Consider the following 15,253-nt stretch of genomic DNA (forward strand, 5'->3'; position numbering starts at 1 on the left):
CCCTTAAAGATCTTTCCCTTCTGCATAGAAGGGAGTTTAAGATTCATGGAGGGCAGATAACTGACACTTCATCAGTCATTAGCTTTAACAGCTTATGTAAACAGATTGAGGAAGGCTGCAGAGAGCAACACACTGACGACGAGATCATTAGAGCGGTGTTACGCATAGTAAAGGGTGGAAACTTTAAAGACATGCTGACAAACAAGGAAGATCTTAAAGTCACCGAGCTGAAGAGTTTCCTGCAGTCCCACTTTGGCGTGAAGAGCAGCACAGAGCTCTTCCAGGAATTGATGTGTGCTAGACAGCATGAAAATGAAGCTCCACAGCAATTCCTATACCGCATGATAGGACTGAAACAAAAAATAATATTCACCTCCAGGCAGGCAAATGCACTTATTAAATATGATGCATCTACACTGCAGGGTGTGTTTTTGAATGCAGTCTATCAAGGCATGGGAGAGAGACATGAGGATGTCAGACGGGAGCTGAAACCACTGCTTGCTGACCCCACTGTGTCTGATGAAGCTCTGTTAAGGCAGGTTATCAAGACTACGATGGAAGAAAGTGAAAGAAAGCGCAGACTGGGACGCAGTTCCAACCGCAAGTTAACTCAAGCACACAGCATACTCGCTGAACCTGAAGAGATACTCAGCAGTGTGGGAGAGACTAAAATCAAAAGTAAGGATAATGTCATCCAGAGATTGAGTGCTCAGGTTGAGGCTTTAACACAGGCAATGGAAACACTTAAAAAGCTATCAACAACGACCCAGGTGCCTGAGGGGCGACATCAAACCACCCACCAGTGTTGCTCTGACAAAACCAGACCAGAAAAGAAGACCAGGAGACCATATGGGTGCCCACAATGCATAGCTCAGGCTCAACCAAACTGTAGCCACTGCTTTTTCTGTGGGGAGGAGGGTCATCGTGCTGTAGGCTGCTTGAAAAGACAGAAGCAGGCGGGAAACGGGCACCGGTCAGGGCAACGGGACGACCACTGACCGACCCAAAGGACAAGTCCCACCCCCAGGAGGTTGCAGCAGCAAGACAAAGCACTGGTAATACACCTATCAACACGCAGAAAAATAACGAACAACACCCAATCAAAAAGATAGCTCCGTTAATTGGCCGAAAGTCGCTATTGAGATGTAGCATGAACGGTTACGCCATAACCGCTCTTTTAGACTCTGGGGCCAATGTGAGCATAATAGACAGTGCTTGGAAAGATAGATACTTACCTGGACAAGATATTAGACCCCTCAGTGAACTCATGGAGGATGATCTCTACGTGACGGCTGTCACAGGAGATTCAGTACCTTATGAAGGATGGATTGAAGTGGTAGTAAACCTGCAGGGAAACGATGATCCAGACTTATCTATTCGAGTGCCTTTCCTAGTGAGTCGAATAAAAATAGACAGACCAATAGTTGGTTTTAATGTCATCCAGGAACTCTTTAGGAGTCATGAAAGTAGACCCAAAGTTATATCTATCCTTGTCAACTTGCTTACTGGTGCTTTGGGGATTGACAGTGCTATGGCAGAAGCTATGGTGAGTTTCATAAAGACTGAGCAAAAACAGGAACAACAGAATGCTGCAGTAAAGATAGGCAGAAAAGAAGTCACTATTTATCCTGGCCAGGTAGCTTATATTAAGTGCAGGGTACCAGTAGATATTAGTGAATCTGATTCACTTGTGCTTTTCGAACCCAATCCCGAAGCTACAGCACTGGCACAGCTGAGTGTTGGAGAAGGACTAATGGCGATCCAACAGACAGAGAGACCTTTCGTAAAGGTGCCTGTGTCAAACCATTCCAGAAGTGCTGTGACTCTGCCCAGCTGTACTGTTCTAGGCAACATCGAAACCATTGATAGAGTGATAGAGACAGACAACCCAAGCAGCAAGGACAATCAAGGCCAGGCAAATATAGCCAGTTCTTCCACATCACCACACTCTAACAGTGACAAACCCACTTCTGCACTGTGGCACCCACCTGTGGATGTCAGCCACCTGAGTGATGAGCAACAGATGAAGGTGGAACAGATGTTACACGAGGAATCGGCAGCCTTTGCTAAAGATGATGGGGACATAGGCTGCATTCCCAGCCTGCAAATGTCCATCAACTTAAAGGACAACATCCCAGTTCAGCGCACATACAGTGCAGTGCCCAAGCCCCTTTATAAAGAGGTTAAAGAGTACATCCAAGACCTGCTTGTAAAAGGGTTGACAGTGTGAGAAAAAGTTTTTAGAGAGTACTTGTCCATGGACAAGTGAGTTTGGCAATTTACTTGTCCGAATAAATTTTTCACTTGTCCATAGCTATACTTTGTGCATGCATTGCTGCACCTATTTTAAATATGATTAAATATCAACATAAAGCATACAAGAATCTGGGTTACTGTAGGTACACATTTTATTGTTTATTTGTTCATATTGTTCACAGTGTCTGGTTTCTGAACTTCTACCATCAAGGCACATCAAATGAATGTCAGATATAAAATAATAAGATAAAACAACTAAGTACTAACAATATAATGTTTTCTCCTCTGTGGGACTAGTAGACCTGCTAGCAGCAATGTATGGCTTCAGGCTCAGGGTGGTTGTTCACTGCAGCTGTCTCTCGAGCTGGCTGTGGGGCCAGCAGGCACAGGTAAGTTGCTGTTCACTGCAGCTGGCTTTGGGGCAGCTTTGACATACCTCTTGGTCTTAGCAGAGGTTTTCCATTTCTGGATGGCTGGCTCTGGGTCAAACTCTGCCACTGTGGTGGTGATGTGGCTGACCCTCATGAGTGACCCCAGAGTTTCATTGGTCATCTGGGATTTTCTGGATGTTTTTATGAGGTTCATGAGGGAAAATCCACGCTCCACGGCAGCAGAGGAGGGAGAAAGGGTGACCACAGTGTTTCCCACAGATCTGAAATATACTTGGGGGGGAAGGTGCCAGGGGGGGGGGGGCTGCGAGCGGTGTGAGCGGACCGCGGGGCGGGCTTTGTGACGTGCAACACATGTGACAAACAACAAGTTTTAACAACAGGTTTATTCATTAACTTTACATTACTGTATGGCAATATTCATTTTGTACAAAGATGGCACTGTTTGTCAGAGCACTTAATCCGTCTAGGTTTGTTGAAGAACAGCTCCAACGCCTGTGTGTATGAGAACGCCTCATCCCATCCCGCTGGTCCACTGACTGCTATCCGCATACATGCAGCCAGGTGCTCCCCTTTCAGTCGGTTTCTCATGTCAGTTTTCATCTGTAAAACAGACAGTTTGTTTTAAATGAACTATACAGAATGACATGCAAGACACTTACCCTGTTCATCGTAGAAAAATCCCTCTCGCAGTTTACACTGGAGACAGGGATGACCAACCCCGCTGAAGAGAGAAGGCTGAGGTTTGGGTATATTTCTGCCCATTCGTCCTTCTCACTGGCCAGGAGCTGCATGATCTCAGCTTGTGTCTTGTCCTTCAGAGATTAGCCAAGGCAGGGCAAATGAGTATACAGTATAATTGAAACATTTACAGATGTCAAAACAAGCAATTCTAACCGTCAAGTTCATATTAATTTAGGTATTTACCAACCTTAAATGTTCCTTCAAGAACATGCTGCTTGTAGGAGGTCCACTCTTGGATAACTGTGGCATCCTGCCCTGGGATGAATTTGTTGGCAAGGGTCTGCAACATTGAAATGTTGGTTACATCATTGGAGGTAACTGCCTTTGGACCCAGGACACTGAAGGCCCCCAGCACTTCAATATGCTGGAACCTGCTCTCAATGTTGCTCTCCAGGCTGCAGATGTAAGGTTTGAGGACCTGGAATGATATTATACATTTTTCAGTTCAAGGAAAATAAATATTGGAATGTAAAAGTAAGAAGGGATGTATTTACATCTCTGACAAATCTGGCCCACATATCTTCCCGGGGGCGCTCCCCTCCTGATCCTCTCCTCCTCTCCGGCAATGCTAAACGCCCCAAGTCCACCTGGGTTGTCCAAGTCTTGGTGTAGGCGAGCAAGGAACGTTCCGGGGAGTGGGGTCTCGCCTGCCTCCAGAATTCTCCTCAGAGTAACAAGTGTGACTGGCACCTAAATGTGGAAAAAGACAACAATATAATAGGATGGATAATGCAAATAACTGGGAGCATCAAATGCATTTCTTTGTAATCTACCTACTCCTTTATGTGGAGAAAGTTCACATCAGCTCTCTGAAACACCTTAGACAGCATTGCAATGTGGGGCAGCACATCTGCCTGAAGGTAGAGGGCAGCCACAAAGCGGTATGTGGCACAGACATTATAGACCTTTGGCCACTGGGCACTTCCTTGTGGTTGCTTCTTCCGCCAGAGCAGCCAGCACAGCTGTAAGTTTCCTCTGGAGGTTTTGAACGGCTAGGTGCTGCGATAGCCACCTTGTATCTTTGACCTCCTAACAACAAGTAGAAACACTGGCAAGTAAAATATATGTAAATAATATGACACCACAATAGTATTATGAAAATAGGTGAAAACACACCTTGACTTTCAAGTCGTTCAGACCAAGAGTGGTAGCGGCAGCACTCAGTGTGGCTGACCTATTTGCACTATTTCGGAAGAATAGGTGCAGTCCCTGCAGGTGGTTCCTGAAGTTTGCCATATACCTGACAGCATTTGAGGCATCTTTGCATGCCAGTGCTAGTCTGTGAGCAGCACACGCTACAGAAACCAGCTTTGGAAAACTGTCTGTGAGCTGCTTTGCCACTCCATTCAGACGGCCTAAGTTTAAGAATTAAATGCAGTGTTGAGGGCGTCATTTTGTTTCCTTTAATAACAGCTGACAATACACATTTCACACAATCCATTAGATTTAACCATAAACTCCATACCCGTCATCACTGCTGCACCGTCTGTCCCGAGTCCATAGAGCCTGTCTACCGGGAGATCCTTCTTCTGTAGTACACTCTTGATGGCAGCAACAACGCTGTCAGCTTTCCCATCTTCCAGAGTTACCAGGTCAAGGAAGTGGTTGAAAACATAACCCTCTTTATCCAGGTGTCTAAAATAAAAATGTATAGGTTTTCACACATATTAATAAATATTAAGTTTAACTAGGCCTTTATTTAAATGCACATCATTCCTTTAAAAAATACCCCATCTAACATGTAAATCCAGCTGGCGGTTTACAGATACATCTGTGGTTTCATCAACCTCTAGACCTGATTGCTTGAGATGACCTTATCTCTTCCAAAATAGGCGACTCTACTATCTCTGCAAGGATCTCCAGCATTTCATCCACTATTCTGTGTGATTGATAATTGTTTCTTTGATCCACCTGAGAAAAAGACATCATTTAACATTTAGCTGGTTAAAGTTCTTAGTTTCACAAGCATCATTTTGTACTAGGTTTACCTTCAGATTTTCAAAGTAATCACAACCCAAAAGCTGAGCTAAACTTAAGAGCTTAGGGTAGTTGGTGTGGTGAGCCATCTCATTCTTTACTAGCCAGTAAAGACATTTGAATCCACCTATGACGGCCTCATGCTCCATAATAACTGTGGGCTCAAAAGCCTGCATCACTGAGTAGCCTAGACCAAGGGCAAAGACATCATTCATTATATGAGCCAAACATGGTTGATAGGTTGCAGAAATTAGCTTTACATAAAAAAATGATATACCTGATGCAAGTGAGACCTGATGCTTTACACTATATTGATGAGGCTCTGAGGAGATGTGGCACTCGATATAATCCTTGCGGAAAACAAGAATCCCAACTTCTAAGAAAGCCCATTTTAAGGGGCCTTTCTTTATTGGAGGCTTGTGTTGCCTGCAGATTCGGCAAAACATTCCTTTTTAAAAAGAAAAACGTGTTAATTCTTACAAAAAATAAGTTTTATTACAAATATGAACTTGCAAATGCCATTCATACCATGCTGGGTGAGGTAGAGCTAATTCTTGAACTGTGGCATTTTGAGCCAATCAGGGTTCCATCCTGAGTGGCGATGCTTGGAATCTGAAAATAATGCATTGGTATTACTGCATTTAAATGTTAGAGTTCTCCTTGCTATTATACTATGTCTGTGTCTGTGTCTGTGATGCTTGGAACTGTGCTGCTTGTTCACCTGCACCTGCTTGTACCACACTGGGACCTGCTGCTGCTTGTATCACACTGGGACCTGCACCTGCTTCTACACTGGGACCTGCTGCTGCTTCTACCACACTGGGACCTGCTGCCTCTCCCTCAGTACTCTGACTAGTTGTGCCAGCATCTTCACTGACCACCGGCTAGAATTGAAAACAAGCTTGAATCTAGTTTGGTCTCTGCATTGCAACTCACTGTTGACTGCAATTGTATAATTTCAGGTCAAATGAACCGACATATATCATTATTGAGACTTATGCATTTATTATTGCCATTGCAACAGGGGCGGATCTAGAAAAATGTTCATGGGGTGGCAAGAGGGTGGCAGGAGATTTTGAGGGGTGGCATCCCTGGCAGAAGTATATTCTGATTTAAACGCAGTCATATCAATCAATGTTGACTTGGAAAGCCACAATATTAATATTTTAACTCAATAACATTTGGTGACATTTTTGTGGCACATCAGTAAAGCCTTAAATATAAATATATAAGGTGGCAGACATAATTGAATGAATTTTAACTGAATGAGTTTGTCTCACTCTTAGACCAGCAGGGGTACCAAATCTATGCAGACTGCTGCAATAAGTACATTAATTAACTGTCTCATCGATGTGTGTCTGTATGAATATGATCATATTAACAATCATATTATTCCTATCAGCTGTCAATCCCTTTTATGATTCACATATTCAGTGTTATTATTGAATAAACTATATTTTTTGGAGGAATTAATGATGAATGTTCCTCAAGATGCTTGCTCACCCTCCTTCAAATTTGAAAGACAAGTAATTACTATCATATATCAAAAGATTCAAAGGAACAGTTCAGCGCCCCACTTCATTGCAAACAGTTACAACCTTGACTTTACATCAGAAAGAACAAACAATTAAAGAAGTGACTAACTGCATCAGTTAGGGTTACAAAACGTGTATTCAGCTAAAACATACACATCGCTGCAGTTATTATCCAGTGGAAAGCCCTTACCTACTGGCCTAGTTAAGTCAAAGTGGTTACTTTTTTTTGGCTGGGCAGTGAATTTTTACGTCTTATTTGACTTTCTCTGGACTTAAAACAGTTTTTTGGGGGCAGACCCCCACAAAGAAAAAATATATATTTACACACGTAAGGTCATCATCTTAAAAGTTTATTATGCTCATCGAGTCATCCGTGAGCAGAGCATCAAGTTGGCATGCCTATAACAGCTGAATGTGGCGATTACCATCTTGTTCTGCAAAACGCCTCAGAAACTTATTAAGATTTAAAGCTATGATGCATTTTGATTCAATGCTGAGTACAGCCTGAAGAACCTATCGAGGATTACAAAACTAATGTCACAACAGGATTTAGAAAAGCTTGTCCATGCTTTTATTTTCAGTAGACTTGACTGCTTCAATAGTGTATTCACAGGGCTGACAACAAAATCCATCAGAAAGCTGCAGCTGATTCAGAACGCTGCTGCACGTGTCCTCAATAACACTAAATGAGTGGATCACATCAGTCCGGTTCTGAAATCTTTACACTGGCTTCCAGTCGGCCAAAGAATTGATTTTAAAATAATATTGCTAGTTTTTAAATCATTACATGGTTTAGGACCAAAGTATATTGTTGAACTCCTGCATAATTACGAGCCATCAAGGTGCCTCAGGTCTTCTGGGACGGGTCTGCTATCGGTTCCGAGAGTAAAAACAAAACATGGAGAGGCAACATTTAGCTATTATGCCCCGACACTCTGGAACAAACTACCCAAATCATGCACGTCCGCAGAAACGCTTACTATTTTTAAATGGAGACTAAAAACATATCTCTTTGGCTGCTTTTAATTGAGCTGCTCATAGTCGCACAAAAGTATGCCTTTTAAACATGTATTGTATACCTGTGGTGTTTATTTGTATTATTTTATTATCTTTGCTTTGTAATGTCTGTTGTAAAATGCCATTATATATGTGTTTTTACTGTATGTATTCCTAACAAGTATTTTAATTTGTTTTGTAAAGTACTTTGAATTGTCGCGTACAGAAAAGTGCTATATAAATAAACTTGCCTTGCATCCAAACCTGACATGCTCTTCTCTGTCACTGTAGACCCGCAAATACCTCCTTCCTTCCGTCTACTTGGATCCGAAATGCTTCTCGTTTTGCGCTGTCCCCCCGTTCAAATGAAATCGCCGCCAATCATATTTCCAGGCTCGCGCCAGGGCCAGGTGAGGGGTTACAAGGCTCGCGTCTCGTGCTGCATTCACTTGCACTCGGACATTAGAGATTTTCTCTCATAAATGTCCGATGAGCCACAACTTTTCTTTCAAAACAAAGCTGCCAACTGGGGTGGCAGCTGGGGTGGCAAGGCATTTTTCTGAGGTGGCAGCTGCCACCCCGTGCCACCCCTTAGAACCGCCACTGCATTGCAAGCAAAATGCTAACATTGGCTAAGTTACCTGTGGTCTCTCCTCCTCTCCTCGTCTCTCCTCCTCATCCTCACGCCGTATTCTCTTAAAATATTTTTGAATACTCATATCTGAGGAGTAATGCAGGGGAAATTAACAGTCTAACCTTAGCTAAAGTTAATCTGTGTCCTTCTAACTGGCATAGCCTGAAGAGAAAACAAATTATAATCTTTTTTATATTTAATTTAGCACACGTAACTTGCACGCAGCAAAGTTGGCCTGGTTACGTTAAATACACTCTTAGTTGCCACTAACTTCAAATAATTCGAATCTCCTACCAAAGTCAGAAAACAGCAACACAATATGGAGAAAATAGTTACTTTACCTTAGTGTTCGCGTCTTCTAAATTAACGTCGTCTTCTCCGTTTTTCGTTTCCCTCCACGCGATGGCAGCACGAACAGGAGGTGTCGAGCGAGGGATCATACACTAGTTAATCGATCGCAGAGCGAACAGGGGGGGATTATTGTCCCCTAGTTAATCAACCGCAGAGCGAACAGGCACAGGAAACGTAGAGCGAGGGCTCATTGTCCATTAGTTAATCACTCGCAGATGGCGTCGCTCGCGGACGGATACATTTTTTTTTTTAAAGGTCCGAAATATACTTGGGCGGGCCTTAATATACCTGGGCGGTCCGCCCAAGTATTAACATTGTGTGGGAAACACTGCATGATGTACACCAGAACCAGGACGTCCTTCACATCTGGGTGGTTCTCAGTGAGAAGGTCACTTATGACCTCCTTGGGGGGCTGCCTCTGCCTGTACTTCAGTCTGGCCTTGAGAGCTGGCCACTGTCTAGGGATGTTGGTTACCTCCTCCTCACTGAGAACAGACTCGAAGTGGGTCACCATGTTCATAACCTGAACATCACCATATGTAGCTAGTTGTGCATCTGATCTTGGGACGTTCCTGGGGTCAAGAACATGGAAATCACTGAAAGTGGTATCCTTCAGGAAGGAAAATCTCTTTTCTAGGAACTTCACAGAATTCTCCAAGAAGGAATTCTTCACTGTTTCTGGAATACCTGTTCCTTTCAGTGAAGTGATGTGTCCATTGTTCTTACTGTCAAACTTGCCATCCTTGCAGGTTGCCATGTAGCCAGTGTAGACATCACCTCTATTATGCTTAAGGCCTTCCAACTTGATCCTGGCCTCACACAACTTTACATCAACATCATAAATGAACAGATCATTACTCTGGAATGCCAGACTCACGTTGGCCAACACTTCTAAGACATCTACCATAAAGTGGAGCCCATCAACAAACTTTGCAGACTTCAGTACCTTCAAGTACCCCACACACTTAGCTCCTTCTTCTGTTTTTCTGTTTGAAGCCTCTTCCATGTGTAGGATGACAGAGTTGTAATTTTTTATGACGGCTTTGTATGCCCGGAGTCTTGACGCCATCCACCTAGTGCCACAGGGTGCTGAGAAATAGACAGGATCCTCGTCTATAACGGCTGATATGGCATTCACCTCCCTCCTACGTTTACCAGATCCATAGTAGAATCTGTAGATAGGGTCCACTCCTTTCTCTACGATGTCAATGAAGTCAGTGGCTTTGGTGGCATCTAGGAGCGACAGCTCCAGCTTATGTGGAGCACACCAAATCGAAATGAGCACATGCCCCAACAATTCCCTCAACTTCACAATAACTCCTCCCTTGGCACCTTGGTTAACGCTGGCACCATCAAATGTGCAGGCTATTATTTTCTTCTTTATGTCTCCATCTGTTAGGTCAACATGATGTAGTGCCTCGAGGAGGGCTGCCAGCACACCATTAGCATCAGCTGACTTTACAGCCATGATGTCAATGAACTCTGTGGTTGGAAGTCCATCTTTGACATACCTGAAGATAGAAAATAAATAAAGTACATCAATAAAGTGCAATAAAAAAATGTAAAATGATTTGGCTTATATAAACCTTCCCACACCAGTGTTGCCTTCACCTTTTTTTAGACTAAGAACACTAAAAAGCAACTTCACCTTCATTTGCTTTAAACAATTTATTTATATACTTTACCTGTTACAAACTTTTAAGTTAACTGAAAATTAAAACAAATATAATGCATCAATAAAATGATTGTGAATTAATGACTCAAACAAAAGGCCCTTTTGGAGATCAAATGTAACTTAAATAAGACAATATATGCACTTACAAAATAATTAAAAATAATAATTACCTAACATATACATTTTCCTGTTCTGTCACAGATATATCCGTGGATCCATCCCCCATCAGAGCGAAGAATCTTGAAGTCTTGAGGTCTTCGGAAACTCTGTCCTTCTCGACTTCTGCAATGGCCTGCACAAATGCCTTGCACCCCTTGTCGTTCCGGTACTGTGTCTGCATTTTGATGCCATTCTTCTCTTGAAGTTCGATGAGGCCCTCAAATGAACGGAAAGGCAGCTTTTGTTTGGCGACATAAAACGCTGTGTTGAACATGGGTTTCAGTTGGTAGTAGGGGAGAAGACGACAGCCTCCACGCGGCCTCCCCTGCAAGTAACGAGAGATGGTGAAAGACCAGCTCGTGAAACCAATGTCGACACCCAATCATCGTCAACCTGGCAGACCAAGGCGTAAAAGGTCGGGGGGATGCAAGTCCACGCCAGGACGGGTATCCATCCCGACGGTCGACCACCAAGGTCTGGCAGTGTTCCAGCTAAACGTCGAGGGCCTCACCAACGCCAAACTCGAGATCATACGCCACCTCGCCGACTCCCACAAGGTTGCAGCCGTCCTCCTACAGGAAACCCACTGTATGGCTGAAGACACCCTAAAGCTGCCCGGGTTCCACCTCGCTGGTTCCATCCTCAGCAGACATCACGGTGTTGCGACTTTTGTGAGGTCTGATCTTGGGTGGATAGCCACTGGCCAATCTCCACCAAATGCCAGCGTTGAATGGCTGTCCACCAGGATACAGGCAACATCTGTCGTAAATGTGTACAAGCCTCCACCATCTACACTGACCGTGTCGGCCCTCCCGCTTGTCCAGGCACCTGCCATCTATGCAGGGGACTTTAACTGCCAGCACACTGACTGGGGATACTTCCACACGACACCAGACGGAGAGACGCTGTGTGAGTGGGCCTCCAACGCCAATGCCCAGCTCTTGTTCGACCCTAAAGAGCCACCAAGTTTCCACTCTTCAAGATGGAACACCTTCACCAACCCAGACCTCGCATTTGCTGTATGCCACAACAGTGACCCAATTCCAGAGAGACAGGTTATCGATAGGTTCCCCCGGTCACACCACCGACCGTCTGTCATCAAAGCCCCCTCACTGGTGCAGCCGGTAGAAGGTAAACCTGCCCGTAGGTGGAACTTCCGGAAGGCCAACTGGCAGGCATTCACCGCGGAGACAGAGAGAACATCAGCCAGCCTCCCGGACCCAGACATCACTGATGTGGACTCAGCATATGCAGCCTTCTGCGAAGTGCTTCTAAGTGCAGCAAAGAAAACAATCCCTCGTGGCTACAATGCGAGCTACATTCCGGGCTGGGACGAAGAGTGCAACCACCTCCTGCGCGAACATCAGCAGGCTGGCTCAAGGGAGGATGTGGAAACGACTGCAACGGCACTACTCCACAAGCTGGACGCCACCCGAAGGGCCAGATGGACTGAAATTGTTGAGTCAATCGATTTCACCCATTCCAGCCGTAAGGCGTGGCAGATTATTAACCAGCTCACTGGCAGGAAAACAACACCCGCCAAGTGCCCTGTGACAGCAGATGCCATTGCAGCCCAGCTCCTGAAGAACAGCCAATTCCAAGGTGCAGACAAGAACTTCGCCCGCTTTACGCTGCGCGAGGTATCTTCCATCTCTAGGGCACCCAGTGTCGATGCTGACATCTCCGGGGAATTTACAACAGCTGAACTTAGGGCGGCCATTAGCAACCTTAGGCAAGGCAAGTCCCCGGGGCATGATAATATCCATCCGGAGTTCATGACCCACCAGAGTGAGACAACATCTGCCTGGCTCTGCTCCTTTTTTACATCCTGCTTCCAGAGGTCCAAACTGCCGAAGACCTGGCGCCGTGCTGCTGTTATCGCTCTGCTGAAACCAGGCAAAACTGCGGAAGACCCCAAGGCCTACAGACCCATCTCGCTGCTCTGCGTCCCATTAAAGATTCTGGAGAGGATGATCCTCATCCGCATAGAGCCAGTAGTAGACCCACAGCTTCCAAGGGAACAGGCTGGTTTCCGGCGGGGCAGATCAACAGTAGATCAAGTAACCCTGCTCACCCAGGACATCGAGGACAGCTTTCAGGCCAAAGACAAAGCTGGGGTAGTGTTGCTCGACCTAACGGCCGCATATGACACCGTCTGGCACCGTGGACTTCACCTGAAGCTGCTGAGGACAATCCCAGACCGGCATATGGTGAAGTTCCTAATGGAGATGCTGTCCAACCGCAGCTTCATCCTTCGGACCAGCGATGGCCAGCGAAGCAGACTGAGAAGATTGAGGAACGGGGTGCCACAGGGGTCTGTCCTCTCACCACTGCTGTTTAACATCTATATCCATGACCTCCCGGAGATAACATCCAGTAAATATGGTTACGCGGATGATCTGGCCATCATGCTGCGTCAACCAACATGGTCAGCGGTGGAACAGGGTCTCAACCAGGACATGGGCATCTTGGCTGCCTACATGCGCATGTGGCGTCTGCAGCTCAGTACTGGGAAGACTGTGTCGGCCGCATACCACCTGTGCAACAGAGAGGCAAAAAGGGAACTATCGGTGTCCATTGACAACAAACGTTTGGAGCACCAACTAGCCCCCAAGTACCTCGGTGTTCAGCTGGACAGGACATTGTCCTATAAACAACACCTGGAAGAAGTGAGAGCCAAAGTGACAGCAAGGGTCTCGCTTATCCGCCGCCTCGCTGGTACAACCTGGGGTGCCTCCGCCAGGACGCTACGAATATCCACACAAGCCCTGGTGTTCTCTGCTGCCGAATATTGTGCCCCAGTCTGGTGTAGAAGCCCACATGTGAAGAAGATTGATCCTGTCATTAACAACGCCCTTCGGATCATAACTGGTTGCCTGAAGCCCACCCCCGTGTCCTACCTGCCAGTCCTAGCGGGAATTGCCCCGGCCGGCCTCCGACGAGAGGCCGCTACCCTTGCACTTGCAAGGAAAGCCCAAGAACATGACTGGCATATCCTGCATGAAACCACAACTAAGGCAGCGACCCCAAGCAGACTCAAGTCCCGTCACCCCTACAACAGGAGAGCACAAGAGATGCTTGGTTCCATCCCTGAGGACCTGTCTACAAGGGCATGGTTAGCAACTTCCTGGAAGCAGGAATGGGAGTCGGCTGAGCTCACACGTCTGCACCATCACATCCAAGACCCGGGAGATGGAGTCGAAGGAGAACATCTACCACGCCGGCACTGGACCCTACTGAACCGCCTCCGTACTAGGGTTGGTCGTTTCAAATCATCAATGAAGGAGTGGGGCCTGGCAGACAGCGCAGTATGCGAGTGTGGCGAGCCTGAGCAGACTGCCGACCACATAATCACCACCTGTCCTCTGTACAGACCTCCTTCAGAGGCTGGCCTCTTCCAAGTGGGACCAGAGATGAGAGCGTGGCTTTGTGACACTGAGCTGGACATATGACGACGATACACGAAAGAAGAAGAAGAAGTTGGTAGTCCATATCTTCTGCCTGCTTCTTGAGAGCCACAAACATTGGCCCTGTGCCTTTCTCTGTGACCTCTTTCCTTTGAATGCAGAGAAGGTGATATTTGCTGGACTCGTGTGACTGAAGTGTCTCAATGCGTTTTGACCCTGTGACACCCTTGTACAGTTGACTGTTGTGGTCAGCAATGGATGTATATTCTCTGCAGACCTCACAGAACATGATGTCGTCCACACATCTTACCCACGGAAACTGGGTTTTCCAAGTCTCAATAAATATTCTTTTCCTCTTGGGTGTCAGGGCGATGTCACTCTTGGCCTTTTTAGATGGACCAGCCATTGGTGAGATAACTGAACATGGCCTTTTAGCAGAGGCTTTCTTGTGACTGGGGGAGTCATCGTTCTGCTCACACTCTGGGACTTTCTGAGGACTCGTTTCAGCATGTTCAGGCTGTTGTTCAGACTCCTGTTCTTGCAGAAAAATTATAGATTATAGAACCTTTCTGCATTTTTTGGGGTTTTTTTCTGAAATAATTTGATATGCCCCCTTTCAAGCCCCTTGGTACATAATAATAGACCCCCCTTTCAATCCCCCCCCTTTTTTTCTAAAATTATTTTACATACCGCTTTTTTATTATTATTTTGTATTAATTTCTTATTTCATAGTTTTTCATTATATTTATTTGTATCTTCGATTTTATTTTCGATTTGATTAACCTGTGTGAATCTGTGCTGTCCTGTTTTTCACCCTTACCCTGTTGCTGTTTGAACTAGGCCTACTGAATTTCCCCACAGGGATTAATAAAAGTCCATCTTATTTTATCTTAAATTGTAGAGTCCCCTTTCAAGCCCTTAATCCACTATTTTCTGACAGAATTTATTTCAATTATTTTCCTTGTTAACTTAACATACCATTTTACAACTGTGAGAATGATGTGTACAAACCTTCTTAGAAAAGAAAGAAATCTTTTGTTGCCCTCTTGGGGCCACTAGAACCTTCTTCTTCGCCATTGTATTTTACATTTTCACACAGTTTTACGACACGACGTAAGTGAGCAAAAAGG

At 45.3% G+C, this 15,253-nt stretch overlaps 1 protein-coding gene across 9 annotated transcripts; it reads right to left on the reverse strand.

Moving 5' to 3' along the window:
• Window positions 1-2,951: 2,951 nt before the first annotated feature.
• LOC307015555 (zinc finger protein 862-like) lies at window positions 2,952-10,728 on the reverse strand. Of its 9 annotated transcripts, XM_079644240.1 has the most exons (10): window positions 6,088-8,838; window positions 5,895-5,978; window positions 5,378-5,814; window positions 4,855-5,300; window positions 4,506-4,744; window positions 4,167-4,418; window positions 3,884-4,079; window positions 3,577-3,807; window positions 3,308-3,460; window positions 2,952-3,248 (listed from the first exon to the last, which is right to left on the reverse strand). In XM_079644240.1, exons 7-10 carry the CDS (start codon window positions 3,905-3,907, stop codon window positions 3,066-3,068), a joined length of 591 nt encoding a protein of 196 aa, XP_079500366.1. In that variant the 5' UTR covers window positions 3,908-4,079; window positions 4,167-4,418; window positions 4,506-4,744; window positions 4,855-5,300; window positions 5,378-5,814; window positions 5,895-5,978; window positions 6,088-8,838; the 3' UTR covers window positions 2,952-3,065. The 9 variants fall into 9 exon arrangements, with proteins under 9 accessions (XP_079500366.1, XP_079500361.1, XP_079500362.1 ...); XM_079644235.1 differs by lacking the exon at window positions 6,088-8,838 and adding an exon at window positions 8,873-10,728 and having other exon boundaries at window positions 2,952-3,460; XM_079644236.1 differs by lacking the exon at window positions 6,088-8,838 and adding an exon at window positions 8,873-10,728 and having other exon boundaries at window positions 2,952-3,460; window positions 5,378-5,553; window positions 5,644-5,978.
• Between the last annotated feature and the right edge of the window lie 4,525 nt (window positions 10,729-15,253).

The sequence above is a fragment of the Notothenia rossii genome (assembly GCF_949606895.1).
Source record: "Notothenia rossii genome assembly, chromosome: 8".
In the NCBI taxonomy this organism is placed as follows: domain Eukaryota; kingdom Metazoa; phylum Chordata; class Actinopteri; order Perciformes; family Nototheniidae; genus Notothenia; species Notothenia rossii.